At 42.1% G+C, this 11465-nt stretch overlaps 1 protein-coding gene across 1 annotated transcript; it reads left to right on the forward strand.

Moving 5' to 3' along the window:
- Positions 1-703: 703 nt before the first annotated feature.
- LOC110529698 (large ribosomal subunit protein mL66) lies at positions 704-6773 on the forward strand. Its single transcript, XM_021612144.3, has 6 exons — positions 704-4186; positions 5122-5153; positions 5431-5535; positions 5761-5884; positions 5969-6041; positions 6218-6773. The coding sequence occupies exons 1-6, from the start codon at positions 4033-4035 to the stop codon at positions 6360-6362; spliced, it is 633 nt and encodes a 210-aa protein (XP_021467819.1). The 5' UTR covers positions 704-4032; the 3' UTR covers positions 6363-6773.
- The last annotated feature ends 4692 nt before the right edge of the window (positions 6774-11465 follow it).

Genomic DNA, 11465 nt, shown 5'->3' on the forward strand with positions numbered 1-11465 from the left:
TTGAGGGTCTTGGCACCCATGTCAAATATTTTCAGTCTCCTGAGGAGGAAAGATGTTATCGTGCCCTCTTCACAACTTTCATGGTGTGTTTGGACCATGATAGCTTGTTGGTGATGTGGACACCAAGGGACTTAACTCTCGACCCGCTCCACTACAGCCCCATCGATGTGAATGGGGGAGTGTTCGGCCCTCTTTTTCCTGTAGTCAACGATCAGCTCCTATGTATTCCTCACATTGAGAGAGAGGTTGTTGTCCTGGCACCACACTGCCAGGTCTCTGACCTTCTCCCTATAGGCTGTCTCATCATTGTCGGTGATCAGGCCTACCACCGTTGTATAATTAGCAAACTTAATGATGGTGTTGGAGTCATGCTTGGCCACGCAGTCATGAGTGAACAGGGAGTACAGGAGGGGACTAAACACACACTCCTGAGGGGCCCCCGTGTTGAGGATCAGCGTGGCAGATGTGTTTTTGCCTACCCTTACCACCTGGGGGCGGCCTATCAGGAAGTCCAAGATCCAGTTGCAGAGGAAGGTGTTTAGTACCAGGGTCCTTAGCTTAGTAACGAGCTTTGTGGGCACAATGGTGTTGAACACTGAGCTGCAGTCAATGAACAGCATTCTCACATAGGTGTTCCTTTTGTCCAGCTGGGAAAGGGCAGTGTGGAGAGCGATTGAGATTGCGTCACCTGTGGATCTGTTGGGGCGGTATGTGAATTGGAGTGGGTCTAGGGTTTCTGGGATGATGTTGTTAATGTGAGCCATGACCAGCCTTACAAAGCCCTTAATGGCTACCGAGTGTTACAGGCGGAAGTCATTTAGGCAGGTTACCTTCGCTTTCTTGGGCGCAGGGGCTATGGTGGTCTGCTTGAAACATGTAGGTGTTACAGACTCGGTCAGGGAGAGGTTGAAAATGCTCTGAGTACACGTCCTGGTAATCCGTCTGGACATGCAGCCTTGTGAATGTCGACCTGTTTAAAGGTCTTGCTCACATCGGCTACGGAAAGCGTGATCACACAGACATCCTGAACAGCTGATTCTATCATGCATGATTCAATGTTGCTTGTCTCGAAGCGAGCATAAAAGGCATTTAGCCCGTCTGGTAGGCTCGCGTCACTGGGCAGCTCGCAGCTGGGATTTCCTTTGTAGTCCGTAATAGTTTGAAAGCCCTGCCACATCCGACGAGCGTCAGAGTTGGTGTAGTAGGATTCAATCTTAGTCCTGTATTGAGGCTTTGCCTTTGATCGCCTGAAGGCATAGCGGGATTTCTTATAAAAGTCCGTATTAGTGTCCAGCTCCTTGAAAGCAGCAGCTCTAGCCTTTAGCTCTGTGCGGGTGTTACCGGCAATCCATGGCTTCTGGTTGTGATATATACAGTTGAAGTCGGAAGTTAACATACACTTAGGTAGGAGTCGTTAAAACTTGTTTTTCAACCACTCCACAAATGTCTTGTTAACAAACTATATTTTAAGCAAGTCGGATAGGACATCTACTTCGTGCATAAAACAAGTAATTGTTCTAACAATTGTTTACAGACAGATTATTTCACTTACAATTCACTGTATCACAATTCCAGCGGGTCAGAAGTTACTATACACTAAGTTGACTGTGCCTTTAAACAGCTTGGAAAATTACAGAAAATTATGTCATGGCTTTAGAAGCTTCTGATACGCTAATTGACATAATTTGAGTTAATTGGAGGTGTACCTGTGGATGTATTTCAAGGCCTAAGTTCAAACTCAGTGCCTCTTTGCTTGACATCATTGGAAAATCAAAAGAAATCAGCCAAGACCTCAGAAAAAACATTGTAGACCTCCACAAGTCTGGTTCATCCTTAGGAGCAATTTCCAAACACCTGACGGTACCACGTTCATCTGTAAAAACAATAGTACACAAGTATAAACACCATGGGACCACGCAGCCATCATACCGCTCAGGAAGGAGACGCGTTCCGTCTCCTAGCGATGAACGTACTTTGGTGCGAAAAGTGCAAATCAATCCTAGAACAACAAAAGTCAAGGTATTGGCGTGGCCATCACAAAGCCCCTGAAAATGTATGTGCAGAACTGAAAAAGTGTGTGCGAGCAAGGAGGCCTACAAACCTGACTCAATTACACCAGCTCTGTCAGGAGGAATGGGCCAAAAGTCACCCAACTTATTGTGGGAAGCTTGTGGAAGGCTACCTGAAACATTTTACCCAAGTTAAACAATTTAAAGGCAATTCTACCAAACACTAAACTTCTGACTCATTGGGAATATGATGAAAGAAATAAAAGCTGAAATAAATCACTCTCTACTATTATTCTGACATTTCACATTCTTAAAATAAAGTGGTGATCCTAACTGACCTACGACAGGGAATCAATTTTTACTACGATTAAATGTCAGGAATTGTGAAAAACTGAGTTTAATGTATTTGGCTAAAGTGTATGTAAACTTCCGACTTCAAATGTGGGGATGACGTTGTCAATGCACTTATTGATGAAGCCCGTGACTGAGGTGGTATACTCCTCTATGCCATTGAATGAATAACGGAACATATTCCAGTCTGTGCTAGCAAAACAGTCCTATAGCGTCATCTGGCCACTTCCGTATTGAGTGAGTCACTGGTACTTCCTGCTTTAGTTTTAGCTTGTTAGCAGGAATCAGGAGATATAATTATGGTCAGATTTTTCAAATGGAGGACGAGGGAGAGCTTTGTACATGTCTCTGTGTGAGGATTAAAGGTGGTCTAGAGTTTTTTTTTTCATCTGGTTACACGTGACATGCTGGTAGAAATGAGGTAAAACGGATTTAAGTTTGCCTGCACTAGGAGTGCCGCTTCTAGATGAGCATTTTATTGTACGCTTATGGCCATATACAGCTCGTTGAGTGTGGTCTTAGTGCCATTGTCAGTTTGTGGTGGTAAATAGATAGCTACGAAAAATATGGATAAACTCTCTTGGTAGGTAGTGTGGTCTACAGCTTATCATGAGAGGCGAGCAACACCTCGAGACTACCTTAAAATTAGACATCGCATACCAGCTGTTATTGACAAATAGACACACACCACCAAACCTCGTCTTACCGGACATAAGTGTTCTGTCCTGCCGATGCACGGAAAACCCAGCCAACTGTATATTATCTGTGTCATTGTTCAGCCATGATTCGGTGAAACATAAGATATTACAGTTTCTAATGTCCTGTTGGTAGGATAGTCTCGAACTGAGCTCATCCAATTTATTCTCTAGTGATTGCACGTTGACCAATAGAACAGATGGTAGAGGCGGGTTACCCACTCGCCGACGTGGATTTGGGCTTTGTCTGGGAGTAACATTATATCCTTTGCGTCAGACTGATTAAAGAAAAAATCTTTGTCCAGTTCGAGTTTAGTAATTACTGTTCTGATACCCGGAAGAGACGGTAGCATCAAGATTATGTACAAATTAAGTTACAAACAATGTGAAAAAACACAAAATAGCACAATTGGTTAGGAGCCCATAAAACGGCAGCCATCCTCTCCGGCGCCATTCTTAGATATTTGGGACAAATAATTTACTAAACCCTGAACCTCAACTAAATATTGTAATGAATAATGTGGAAATTGAGCAAGTTGAGGTGACTAAACTGCTTGGAGTAACCCTGGATTTTAAACTTTTATTATTTTTTTACCCTTTTTTTCTGCCAAATTTTGTGATATCCAATTGGTAGTTACAATCTAGTCCCATCGCTGCAACTCCAGTACGGACTTGGGAGAAGCGAAGGTCGAGAGCCAAGCGTCCTCCGAAACACAACCCCGTCAAGCTGCACTGCTTCTTGACACACTGCACTCTTAACCCGGAAGCCAACCGCACCAATGTGTCGGAGGAAACACAGTACATCTGGTGACCAAACTCCATGGGACCAACACGTTTATATTTTTGTTCAGTTATAAAGTTGGGAACGTTTTGTTTTCATCCCTTACAGTACCTGGCAGCAATACAAGTTTTTGGGTGTAGGCTGCCAATAAACCTTCAAAGAAAAAGCAGGAAGAAGAGAAGGTCACAATTCCAAGATGGCAGCGCGCTGTGTGCTGGGGTCTATTTGGACCTCTCTATCTGGTGTTAAAAGTGTGGCCAGCAGCAGCAATATGAGTGTCTTTCAGAGTATAACCAATTACCCTCAACTCTCGGTTTTTGGGATTATTCAAAGTAGAGGAATTCGACAAGGTGAGATTCTCCTTGAATCCTGTTGTAGCCATACGACAGCTCGCGCTGCTAGCAGTAGTGCATTCATTCGGTAAGCTTTGCCCTTCGATAAGGGTTATTTTAGGCGTTAAAGATAGTTGTGGTAGTTGATTATAATAATAAAATCATTTGAACGACCACGTTGTAGTTTAATTTCTTTTTTAAAACTCACTAGAAGCACAAGCTAAATTAGCTTGCCGGTGTTATGCCGAAAATCCCCCCTCGCGAGAACGCGCACACTCGATTCCCTCATTGTTTCGACTTGCTTGCTAGGTAAGATTTCTGCTTTTCACTCCGTTGTCAGTTTACCTTTAGGATTTCGGCAGGCAAGAAAATGGCCTTGCCGAAACACCACACCCACTTTCTATTTTCCTTACTTTTGTGGCTAGAGTCAAATACTTTCTGAGGCACACATCATAGTCAACTTTCTATAGAACAAACTTCATGTCAGGATAGGCAACCGAAATTAATAATTCATGTATGTGTGTTATATTAAACATAGGGAGTAAAATGTAGGCAAGCAATAAACATTCAGAACAACTACTAGTCGAATAAGACATGGGAGAGATCACGAATTCTGGCAAAGAGATGTATTTAGACTAATACACTTGAAACAGCCAAACTGCAGACATTACTAGTGCCTCCCCCGCGATTACACCGCCATACTAAAATTAAACTCAGCCTAACGTGATCATTGACAGCTGCCTTGAAGGACACACATAAAACATACTCTCTGCTACTAAGATCAGTGAAATGTAGGCTAAACTGACAACGGAGTGAAGAATTTGCAATTAATAATTTATGTATGCGCGTTCACGCGAAGGGAGGTGGGGTGATTTTCGGCACAACACCTGTTTGTTATGAAACGGAGGCCTGGAATTGTACTAACTGTGACTGCCTATTTTGTTTGTTTTCAGTCGTGGAAAAGAAAGAAGGCAAAACAACAATAGTAAGTGATAAGCTATCATACCTGTTGGTTCTTCATTGCACACTACTCATTTTGTGGTTTCTGTGGTGATGTGTTGCGTTTCTCTAGCTATGTCAATGTATTGGTTTTAACTTAATAGTACTAGTCAATATGGTGTCCACACATTTCAAGATATTTAAGACCATCTCTATACCATGTTAGCTATCAACACTTGTCTAGCTAGTAAATGTCTACAGTAGATTGGAAGTATTTGTGCGGTGCTTATTTAGTTATTGACTGTCATTGCCTTCTTTCTCAGATTGAAGGGTTAACACAGGATACTCCAACCGGACCACAGCCACCCAACCCCACAGCCCAGTGCCCCATCTACCGATGGAACCTGCAGAACAAATACAACTACACAGTAAGTGTTTTCATTGACACCTGACTGAATACTTAGCTACTGCCTCTCGACTGCTCCACAGAAATAATACGGTGGCCATGATCAGTGCTGGTCCACACACTCACATCTCCTATGTGTCTCACGCATTTTATATCAGTATGTGTGCCTGTGTTTCTGTCTAGCAATATGTGTGCCTGTTCTGTGAGCTCAGACCTACAGTAATTCCCTGTGTTTTGTCTTTGTCAGGATGTCCTGTTGCTCAGTCAGTTCATCAGGTCTGATGGAGGAATGCTGCCTCGTAGAGTCACTGGTCTCTGTGCCCAAGAGCACCGCAAGATCGCCATCTGTGTGCAAATGGCGCATAGAGCAGGTACGATACTCTGTGTGTCAGCTCTGGATACTCTACTATTGTGACATGTATTTTCTTCAAGATGGTAAACGTACTCTATTCCAGGTCTTCTCCCCGATCACAAACCACCTCTCCCAGAGGGACACGTACCAAAGAAGCCCAAGCCCCAGCTCAACAGGTAACTAGTGCGTGTGTTTTTGACTCCTGAAGTGTCTCCGAATGTACCTTCTCACACCTGTATTGTTTCTTGTTAGACCTCTCATAACATTACCTTTAACATTAACACTTGTACGTCGTCTTTCGCTAACCTTCTGTTGTCTCTGGCCAACTCACACCTGTGTCGTTTTATCACAGATACCTGACTCGCTGGTCCATTGATTCGGTGAAGCCCATCTATAGGGCAGGGCTGAAGTGGTGTAAAAATCGCATCTCTGTCGGCCACCCAGCTCTCAGAAACAATGTACAATACGGCAAGAAAATCCTCTACCTGAAACATTGACGACATGGGGGCATGTCAACCCACAGCAGTAGGAGTCGGTGTGGGCGGGACATAGAATTGCTGCACCCCATCTATCGGATGTCTATCCCCATGGAACTCCTGCCTCATTTGGGACTCGTCCATTGACTTTGAAAACTAGCCTTTTGAACAGCTGAGGGAGCATTTGTATTTGTCCAACCTATTTAGTGGCTGTTACCCATTGGAACAAGTCATTCGGCGCAATACCCAGAAACAACACCCATTCTGTCATTCGGCCTTTGAAGATGCCCTGAAAATGAACTCTGGAAAAACTAAATTTATCCCAAGAGCAATTGGGCCAGTGGAACAGCTGTTTCAATGTAGGTGGTATGTTGACATTGTGTACTTCAAGACAGATGTGCAAATAAAACAGATCTGCTTACTCTCCCTCCACTAGCTGTATACTGTGTGTGATTGCATGAGTAAGCATTTACTGGGCCTATTAGCAGAAGTAGCCAAGTGCATGTAGAAGTAAACTGAATGATTTTTGTTTCTGTTTATTTACATTAAATAACAGGAAAGAAACATCTCTTGCATAAATATCTCAGTTCTGGCTGCTTTCAGTGCGGGTGGAGATGAAACACTGCTTTTCTCAGATGAGTGGTTGATGTTTTTTTTTTTTTTCCAGTGTTTTACTGGCTCTTTTAAAACATGAAGGGCAGGTCCAGGTTCTTTGAGACTGTCGCCAATGTAGATGAATCTGTGCTAGGGTGTCAAGGGTTCTTCAAAGGTGGTCAGGCACAGCCACAGCATGCTGCTGATCACACAGTACTGCTGTGCTCAAACTGCTAGATCCACAACCCTACACACACACTGCTGGTTTGAAAGTCTTTATAACCCCCATCTGCTGCTCCTCAAATGACTCTTCATAAATCGGGACCACGTACAGGTCTCACATTACTCCCATTACTGATTCCGCTATTCCCAATGGGGGGAATCAAGTTCCAAGATACGCAGGTGTAAATGGAACGTATTCCTTTTTCTCACTGCACATTCTGACCTCAAACTTAAGCATGAGGAAACCAGTACCAGGCAGCTATTTGTTTGGGGTGGAGATCACAGAAATGGAGGTGTGGCAGAGGTCTGTCTACTGATATACTTATTCTGACCTTAACTTAATTCTACCATCTTTACACGTGAAGAAATTATGAATAAGGTCAAGTGAACCTGTCTGTTCCAAGTGGAAAAACATCTACTTTCTCTTTTTAGATATAAATAACAGCCTTCTCCATGCACTGTAATTTATACATTGATAAGAGCTAGGTATATGAGCAATCTGGTTGGATAAAACTATTGTAAATACAGTGCCTTCAGAAAGTATTCACACCCCTTTTTCCACATTTTGTTGTGTTACAGCCTGAATTTCACATTTATATTTTGTGTCACTGGCCTATCCACAATACCCCATAATGTCAAAGTGGAGTTAAAAATGTTTTGAAATTAATCAAAAATGAAAAGTTTAAATATCTTGAGTCAGTAAGTATTCAACCCTTTGTTATGGCAAGCCTAAATAAGTTCAAGTGTAAAGATGTGCTTAACAAGTCACATAAGTTGCATGGACTCACTGTGTGAAATAATAGTATTTTAACATTTTTTTAAGGACTACCTTATCTCTACCCCACACATACAATTATCTGTAAGGTCCCTCAGTTGAGCAGTGCTGTATCACATCCATCCGTGATTGGGAGTCCCAAAAGGTGGCACACAATTGCCCCAGCGTCGTCCGGGGTAGGCTGTCATTATAAAGAAGAAGTTGTTCTTAACTGACTTGCCTAGTTAAATAAAGGTTAAATTTACATTTCAAATGGACTCGATCACAAAACCAGGGAGGTTTTCCAATGCCTCGCAAAGTGCTATTGGTAGATGTGTAAAAAAAAACACGGATATTGAATATCCAATTGAGTATGGTGAAGTTATTACACTTTGGATGGTCTATCAATACACCTAGTCACTACAAAGATAAATGCGCCCTTCCTAACTCAGTTGTTGGAGAGGAAGGAAACCTCTCAGGGATTTCACCATGAAGCCAATGGTGACTTTAAAAGACTTGCAGAGTTTAATGGCTGTGATAGGAGAAAACTGAGGATGGATCAACAACATTGTAGTTACTCCACAATACTAACCTAAATTACAGAGTAAAAATAAGGAAGCCTGTGCATAATGAAAATATTACAAAACATGCATCCTGCTTGCAATATGGCACTAAAGTAAAACTGCAAAAAATGTGGCAAAGAAATTAACTTTGTCCTGAATATGAAGGACTCTATTTTAACAAACCTAATGCAATGGTAAGTCTAAGAAGCACAGGCATACTGTTGGTTCAGGGGTGTGTCAGAAATATTTGAGCTATTTTCAGTATCACAATTATCGGCGCACTTGCTGGTGTTGGCGCAAAAGGGCTGGGTTTTGATGAATTAACAAGTTGTGGGTGGGTCGAGGCCTGGCCCCTCACTTGTCAATCAGAACGTGCTCCATGGCAAAATATGTGATTGCTTCAAGTTGTCCACATTGTTCTAAGTAATTGCAGGGCTTCAATAGCATTCACACTGATATAGGGGAAAGTCTTACTGTAAATTGGATTATTAAAACGGCCCAAAAAGTGACAGAATCATTTATATTAAATTCTTAACACTCGCTATTATACTGCTCCCAAATAGGCCTATGTTTTACGAACATAACCGGAACCATCTTACACATCAGATCGCATTGACATTATCTCCAGAAGTTGCAGTGCATGCGCGCCACAGACGTAGTGAACATAAATCCAGGAAGTTCAATCATTCTAATAAGATTGGTTATAATAAAATTCAACGATCTGTTTTTAAAAAACGACAACAATAAATACATGTAATACTGTAAAATCCACAGGATTAAAAAAAAAGCCACATATTGCTTTTGAACCAGCCTTTGTTAAGGGAGGGCTTGGGTTTTGAACAAATGAAACGTAAAACAAGCAATTATTACAGGTTACAGATAACTTCTAAATACGAGGTTCAGTTGTTTTCACCAAGGTTCTCATCTCTCGTTTAATGATGGGCATGGACACGTAGCCTACATCATGGAAGGGGTTTTACACACGTTCAAAACGGGATCTGCATGGCTAAAATAATGTAGGGCCTGCCTACAATTCATAGATAAAAAGGGAATGTCAGCTCACTGTTTTACTCTGCTCAAACTTCATATTTTAATAAAGCTTTGGTGAGTAAGATTAATTTCCAAGTGGAGGAGCCAAAGCCTTTGTTGACTGTCTTGACTATGCGATTGCATTGGCCAGGACAAGAAAAAAGCCTTAATTGAGAGGAGGGGAGGCTATGCTTTATTTGTAACCTAGATGCGAAGTACACAGGCACCAAAAGCACATTAGGCTTCTCTTGGATAGGCTGTTTCCACTGTCAAAATGCATGCCATAACCAACTGCGTTACCGATAAAACCAGCTTTTGGTTGGTCTTAAATATCCTAATTAGCACTTTGGATCATGTTTTTAAGGACACACGACAAATATTTCCATCCCTCCCATCTGAGCACAAGCAAGCTGATATAAGACAGGTAAATTGCCAAACCTGGCGTTAGGGCTTGAAAATGCCGGTGCTCCAGTTTTTGCATGATGAAATTGCAAACTAACGTGCGTTTGACACTAGCACCACCTTAACGCTCACCAGAAATGGAGCCCTAAGCGTTATGTTTGGGGCAAATCCAACACAACAGATCACTGAGTTTTTTTTAGGGTAAAAAGAAACGGAATAGAGCTAAGCACAGGCAAAATCCTTGAGGAAAACCTGGTTCAGTCTGCTTTCCAACAGACACTGGGAGACAAATGCACCTTTCAGCAAGACAGTAACCTAAAACATAAGACCAAATATACACTGGAGTTACTTACCGAGATGACATTTCATTTTCCTGAGTGGTCTAGTTACAGTTTTAACTTAAATTGTCTTGAAAATCTATGGCAAGACTTGAAAATGGCTGTCTAGCAATGGTCAACAACCAACTTGACAGGGCTTGAAGAATTTAAAAAAGAATAATGTGCAAATATTGTACAATCCAGGTGTGCCAAGCTCTTAGAGACTTACCTAGAAAGTTTCACAGCTGTAATATGTGGTTCGAACATGTATTCACTCAGGGGTGTAAATACTTACTTTAATGAGTCATTTCTGTACTTCATTCTCAATAAATTTGCAAACATTTCTAAAAACACGTTTTATTTGGTCATTAAGGAGGTATTGTGTGTAGATGGGTGTGAGAAAACCCCCGATTTAATCTATTTTTAATTCAGGCTCTAACATAACAAAATGTGGAATAAGTCAAGGGGTATAAATACATTCTGAAGGCACTAAATAGGCTACATTACTATTGTTTTAGGTCTATTTTACCTTATGATCGCTGGAGAAGAACGGGAAACCAGTTATATGGCATGAATCTGAAAGGCATGTCATAACATGACAGGTATTTATGCCCCTTTACCACAGTGAAGTATGAAATGCTGTGTCATTATACCAAAGTGTAATTGTATGGCCTACTTGCAAGGATCCAATTTGGAGATGCAAACCAAATGGGATGACAAGGCAGACTGACACCAAATGTAACCTTTGTGCTCTCTAGATTTTTTGCCCTGACTGTTAATTTGTAGGGTATATGTTCAATATTATTAGCCACTATTGTTAGCGACTGTAAGTAATAAGCATATACAGCATATTTAACTACCAATTTAGTGTTTGTTCCCATCAATTGGTAGTGGTGCTGTGGGATTATTTAAGATACTCTTTGAAGATGGGCAGGGACTCTGCTGTCCTAGCTTCAGGGGGAAGCTGATTCCACCATTGGGGTGCCAGCACAGAGAAGAGCTTGGACCTGGCTGAGCGGGAGCTGCCCTACCGTAAGGGTGGAGGGCCAAGAGACTAGGGGTGGCAGAACGGAGTACTCAGGTTGGGATGTAGGGTTTGAGCATAGCCTGAGGGTAGGGAGAGGCAGTTTCTCTTGCTGCTCCGTAGGCAAGTGCCATGGTCTTGTAGTGGATGTGAGCATCGACTGGAAGCCAGTGGAGTGTGCAGAGGAGCGGGGTGACATGGGAGAACTTGGGATGGTTG

The sequence above is a fragment of the Oncorhynchus mykiss genome, chromosome 8 (assembly GCF_057628025.1).
Source record: "Oncorhynchus mykiss isolate SJ-2025 chromosome 8, ASM5762802v1, whole genome shotgun sequence".
Lineage (NCBI taxonomy): Eukaryota > Metazoa > Chordata > Actinopteri > Salmoniformes > Salmonidae > Oncorhynchus > Oncorhynchus mykiss.

Excerpts from the sequence above, each read along its gene's own strand:
- LOC110529698 (XM_021612144.3), top strand. The coding sequence starts at position 4,033 with ATGGCAGCGCGCTGTGTGCTGGGGTCTATTTGGACCTCTCTATCTGGT. Across the intron at positions 4,187-5,121 it reads AAGTAGAGGAATTCGACAAG|TCGTGGAAAAGAAAGAAGGC; the intron begins GTGAGATTCTCC and ends GTTTGTTTTCAG. Across the intron at positions 5,885-5,968 it reads GCAAATGGCGCATAGAGCAG|GTCTTCTCCCCGATCACAAA; the intron begins GTACGATACTCT and ends ACTCTATTCCAG.